Source organism: Emiliania huxleyi (genome assembly GCF_000372725.1).
Source record: "Emiliania huxleyi CCMP1516 chromosome Unknown EMIHUscaffold_154, whole genome shotgun sequence".
NCBI lineage: Eukaryota > Haptophyta > Isochrysidales > Noelaerhabdaceae > Emiliania > Emiliania huxleyi.
Genome location: NW_005201047.1, coordinates 52,438 through 58,360, shown reverse-complemented (window position 1 = coordinate 58,360; position 5,923 = coordinate 52,438). Strand labels below are relative to the sequence as shown.

Genomic DNA, 5,923 nt, shown 5'->3' with positions numbered 1-5,923 from the left:
TGTGTGTGTGTGTGTGTGTGTGTGTGTGTGTGTGGTGTGTGTGTGTGTGTGTGTGTGTGTGTGTGTGTGTGTGTGTGTGTGTGTGTGTGTGTGTGTGTGTGTGTGTGTGTGTGTGTGTGTGTGTGTGTGTGTGTGTGTGTGTGTGTGTGTGTGTGTGTGTGTGTGTGTGTGTGTGTGTGTGTGTGTGTGTGTGTGTGTGTGTGTGGTGGTGGTGGGGGTGGGGGGGGTGCGTGTGTGTGTGTGTGCCAACCTCCATGAAGCGGCGCGTGTAGCTGCACGTCTCAAACACCGCGCGCGCAACCTCGGCGGCCTGCACGTCCAGCGGGCCGGTGGCGAAGGGTGCGGGGGCCCCGCCGTGGCACTTTCGCGGCTGCCCGCGCGGCCAGTGACGCCTAACGGGTTGATGATTCACGATGAGCTGTCAGCCTTTAGGCGCTCGAGTCCGACACAGGGCAGAGGCGCAAGCTCTCGGGGGCCGCCGATTCGAACTCGCCCATCCAGCAGCCGGCGTACCCGCTGGGCGTGTGCCTGGCGGCGGCGAGCGGCGGCATGGCGCACGCGTTCATCAGCCCGTAGTAGACCGCCGGGAGCCTGCGCAGAGAGTGCAAGTCGGCGAGCAGCTGGCGCAGGTTGACATACGTGTCGTCCTCCGTCTTCGCGTACCTAGAGCGAGGCGCGAAGAGCTAGGTGTGAAGTGTCCTCTGTCGTGGCATGTCTCGCAGCGAAGCGGTGGCGTACCAGCGAGCGGCTGGCCAGCGGCGCAGCGCATACGTGTACCAGCCGTGCACCTTCTCGATGCAGGAGCACGGCATCGCCACGCTCTTCCCGTCCAGCGCCTGCGGTGTGGCGCCGCGCTGGCCTGAGCCTCGGTGCAATCTCAAATGTGTGCGCCGCCTCGGATTTCTGCCGCTCAGCGCGCCTGCTCCAGCAGCAGCACGTCCGAGTAGTTGGCCGCCTCACCACGCAGCTGGTCGCTCTCGCCGCGCGGCAGCGCCTCGAGGCCAACGACGAACCGGAAGACAACCTCGCCTCGCTGGACGGGGCCGCCCGATAGCATGGTGCTGCGGACGAGCCATCGCTTCGCAAGGTTGAAGGGCGCGACCATCATGCCCATCGCCAATTGCGGGCCGTCCGAGGCGCGGGCGTCGCGGGCGTCGCGCATGTCTGTGTGCATGGAGCCGTCGTTGTGGACGTCGTTGTGGAGCCGTCGTGGTGTTCTCGAGGTTCTCCAGGTGCGCGCGATCCAAACGCAGGCAGGAGGGTAAGACTGTGACTGCACCCAGTAATATTGAAGTGACCTGGGCGCCTTCTCGCGGGCGCCGGTGCCGGCAAGTTTTGGCCAGGGTTCACGGTCGAGGAGGGCTACACGGCTCCCTCTACGTGTGTGTGTGTGTGTGCATCTCTTGCGGGTCTCGCCAGGGGCGCCTACTAACCTCGCTTGCGAGGGGCGTGTGGCATGTCTGAACGGACTCGTGAGGGGCGCCTGCCAACCTCGCTTCGCCGAAGCGGCGCTCGGTACCCACACCCACCCCGCCGCATTCGTCGCCGGCGCGCGACACGTTCCCGTCGGCTGGACTGCCCTCGTCGAGTGCGTGTCGCCAACCAAGGCGGGACGCACTCAGGGACAGTGCCGGCGGGACGCGGCTCGAGAGGCGGCTCCCGCGGAGGCACGGCTGGCACCCGTGGCGCGAGCTTGTCCAGACAGTGTCCAGACAGCGTCCAGACAGCGTCCAGACAGCGTCCAGACAGCGGCACATGGCTCCACTCTTCACAGTAAAGTCTCGCAGTCGTGGCCGGACGACCCCTGACAGCACCCCTGGCGCTGCCGAGGCCACTCCCCACCCACCCACCCACCCACCCATCCACATGCCGCTTTCTTTACTTGCCATTGAGGGGGGGGGGGGGTGCCGGGTGCGTCTAGACAGCAGAACTAAGAGAACTTGAGAACTTGAAGTTTGAACTTGTAGTTTGGTCTTGACAGCTGTCTAGACAGCTGTCTAGACAGGCCCTTCACAGAAGGGTCCCCAAAGTGCCCGCGAAGAAGTCGGGCGAGCGGCAACTGTGGCGGCAACTGTGGGGGGCAACGCCAACGTCGCAAAGGTGTTGAGGAAAGGGCAGAGCAAGCGTGGACACGCATTGGTCGGGTGCCTTGCTGCAGCCACGGCCCCGCGCCGCAGCCGATGAAGAAGCTGCGGGCCGGCAGTAGGCACATCGACCCGCCGCTGCGCATTGGGCAAAGCGCGAGCCCAGCAGTTCAGTCAGGCACGCACGCTGCACCCACGACGGCGGCCTCGGGGCGCGCGCGACCGAACGCGCTTGCGGCGCCGCCACGCCGTCCTTTTGCATCGCCGCCGGACCGCCCTCCCTCCTCCGCGACAGCCGAAAACGCGGCGCTTCTCGCCGCCCAAGCAACAGCAGCAGCAGTGGCAGCGAATCTTCGCGTCGCTGGTGCACGCGGTGCGGACTCGCCGCAGTCTGGCGGGCGCTCGCCTCGCCCGGACCAGGCGTCCGAGCAGGCTGTGACCGCGGCCGAGGCGGATGATCGGGATGGGCGGGTGCCGGGGGAGGCGGCGGAGGCGGAGGCGGAGGTGTCTGAGGGGTCGACCATCGATTCGGACACCGACTACAGCGACCTCCGACTCGGCGAAGGCGCGTGCTGCGGCTACGGTGGAGGCGGAGCCGGAGGCGGCGGAGCCAGACAGCGTCCAGACAGCGTCCAGACAGCGTCCAGACAGCGTCCAGACAGTGTCCAGACAGCGTCCAGACAGCAAAATCGGAGCGTCTAGACAGCTATTCAGACAGTAATAGCACTTGAGTGTACACAGCTGATTGAAGTAAAGGGGAATGATGCAGCTGCCTGCCAGAGCAGAAAGATTCCCTAATTCTCTCCACTACAAAAAAAGTCCAGTGCGGAACCGAGATCATGGCCCCGAATGCCGTGCTCTCTAGGAAAGGTGCGGGAGCTCCACAAACCAGGTTCCCCGCCCCTGACGCTGAGCTTTTTTTTCGTTTTTTGAAGAAACCAAAAACGTCCAAACACACCCAGTATACATAGGGACTGAGGCCGGCTGGTGTCGAGGTGGCTGAGGACGGCTGGTGTCGACATGTTCAATTCAATCATCATGGCCGCTGGCTGGCTATCTGCGACGCCACGATGCGCTTGAGGAGCTTAAAGATGAGGTCTCCCCCCAAGCGCAACGGCGAGTACTCGAGGTAGCATACCCTCAGCGCATCCGAAATCTGCGCGCACCGACTGCCCGCAAACGCCCCTTTGAGCACGAGTAGCATCCGGTCGTCCCCGTCGCCGCCGCCGCCGCCGTCGTCATCGCCCGGGAGATCGCAGGCGTCGGGCGTGCAGTCGAGCTGGGCTTCCCACACCGCGCACTCTGCAAGCATGTCGTCGAAGCGCTCGCCCGGCGCCTTGCGACCAAACATCGACCGCTTGCCGCCTCCGCTGCCGCCTCCGATCGCCACGCCCTGAGACTCGCTCGCCGCACGTAGCGCCGCATCCAGCGCGAGGTCCGCCATTTGAAGCCGCGGCTCCGACGCCGCCGCGCTCGCAAACTCCACGAACGACACCTCGCCGTCGCCGTCCGCGTCGGCGGAGCTCATGAATCGCTTCACTGCCGATTCGTCATCTTCGCCGTCGTGGCGGACCAAGGCGAGGAGCGACGGAGACCGTAGGAGCTCGGCGCGGGTCAGGCTTCCGGAGGCGTCGCTGTCGAGGCAATCAAAGAGAGCACGCGCGCTCGCAAGCGCTGCGGCCGCCTGGGAATCCGCGCCGTCGGCGTCGTCGACCATCTGAAGACCCGGCTCCGACGCCGCCGCGCTCGCAAACTCGACAAACGACACCTGACCGTCGTCGTCAGTGTCGGCGGAGCTCATGAATCGCTCGACCGCCGCCTGGTCACTCTCGCCCTCTGCTCTGATCCGATCGAGCAGCACCGGCGAACGTAGTAGCTCGTCACGATCCAGGGTGCCTGATGCGTCGCTGTCAACGAGACGGAACAAGTTTCGCGAGGCCGCGAGCGCCGAGAGCGCCGCCACGTCGCCAGACGCGGCGGCCCTCTCGTTTGCAGACGTCGCCACCTTTGAGAGCTGTTTGGCGATCAGATCGCCAGCGACGCGAACCGGCCCCAAATCCTCGTACACGATGGCAAATGCGTTGACCACCATCGGCTGCTCGGACGCCGCGAGCACGCCCTTGAAGAGCAGCCGCTGCTTCTCCGAGTCGATGAACTCGATGGCCCTCGGCGACAGCGTGACCGAAGCGACCATCGCGTCAAACTTGGCGCGCCTGCCCGTGGCTGAAAAAGCGAGCAGCGCGTTGACGAGGAGCGCCAGCATCCCTCCTCGGAGCCACGCACACACGCTGGAGGGCTGGCCTCACGGCCGCGGGCGAGCACGGAGATGCTGTCAGCGGTGTGCGCCAAAAAAGAATCTTACAACAAAACTCCCTCGCACAACACTAGTGTTGTGCAAAAAAGAAACCCAAGAGCGCGGCACGCAGGCAGCTGATACGTCATCCGAGCGAAGAGCCGAACGGAAGGAGGACGGGGAAGATGACTCCGAGGAGGACGAACCAGTGGAAATTCAGTTGTCAGATGTCACGATGCATCCGAAGGGGACCCCAGCGCCGGCATCATCCGTAGAGGCACGAGTGTTCGAAGAGAGAGTGGACCTGAGCAACAACATGACCTGGAGGCAAATGATCGGAGTGGGAGTCAGAAATGTGGTCCTTGCGCGAGGGGAGCTCGATAGACTAGAGGTCCTCAGAGAGGTCCTCACCAGACCTCTCGTCGCCGCATCAGAGCCCTGTCTTCTATCTGGCCGAGCGTGTGTGGGAGCGCCTGTGCGTTGTCAGCTAGCTGTCGTTGCTAGACAGCACATACTCCTGGTGCGTCCGCAAAATTCGCGTTCCGAACCGCCCTGCTGGTCAACAATGTCATGAATCGTGAATGTGATCTCATCTCAGGGATAGATGTATGTGTTTTTATCGGGGTGAATGGTGCAGGGTGACGAACCCAGTCGCTTGCAAAATAGGTCTTTTTTTTTTGAGCTGGCCTTCGATGTTAGGAAACCAAAACAAGGCGGACACCTGGCATATCGTTCTCGGGCCCACAGACATCCCGCACACCCGCCGCCCCCGCGCGCGCCCCACCCCGGCCGGGAGAGAGAAAGGGGAGTGACAGTTTGGGATGGCAACAGCCGAGCTCGCACTCCATGTGCGAGAACGCAGAGAGAAATGAAAGCCGTCCGGATCACAAGTCCGGCTCACGCGCCCCGAGCTGTCCTGACCCTCTACCGCACTGATCACTTTCGCCCCCTCGCTCCCAAAAGTAGTTTTTTTTCTTTTTCTTGATCGACTGCCACCGGCCGGTTAGCTCAGACACGTAGAGGACTAGAGGTCCTCACCAGATGTAGAGATTTAGGCGGATGCCGCTGAGTGTCCTGACGAGCGGTACTTCTTGTGACTTGTCCTCACCGCGTCGTCGCGCTCGTCGGCAGTCGTAGCTTGCTACACACAAGCCGGGGCCTGGTGCACGCTGCAGAGGCAGTGAGTGCAGAGGATCTCTCACGTCTTCTCTAAGAGGTCCTCACAGCCAGAGGTCCTCACGGAGAGGTCCTCACCAGTCAGAGCGTCCCTGAGCCCTGTCTTCTAGCTGGCCGTGGGAGCGCCTGTGCGTTGTCAGCTGTCGTTGTTAGACATCCTGGTGCGTCGCAAGATTCGCGTTCCGAACCGCCTGTCATGAGCAGACAGGAGGCCATGAATCGTGAATGTTGTGATCTTATCTCATGGAGAGATGTATGTGTTAGAATTGGGGTGAATGGTTTATGGTGCACCGTGAATGGTTTATGGTGCGTGGCCGAGACTGCAAGTGTGTGTGGTGTGTGTGTGTGTGTGTGTGTGTGTGTTGTGTGT

The 5,923-nt window shown here is 62.8% G+C and overlaps 1 protein-coding gene across 1 annotated transcript; it reads right to left on the bottom strand.

The window, feature by feature from the left end:
* Positions 1-428: 428 nt before the first annotated feature.
* EMIHUDRAFT_313923 (hypothetical protein) lies at positions 429-1,174 on the bottom strand (the record flags this gene model as incomplete). Its single annotated transcript, XM_005786116.1, has 3 exons — positions 429-663; positions 739-836; positions 938-1,174. 3 exons carry the CDS (start codon positions 1,172-1,174, stop codon positions 429-431), a joined length of 570 nt encoding a protein of 189 aa, XP_005786173.1.
* Between the last annotated feature and the right edge of the window lie 4,749 nt (positions 1,175-5,923).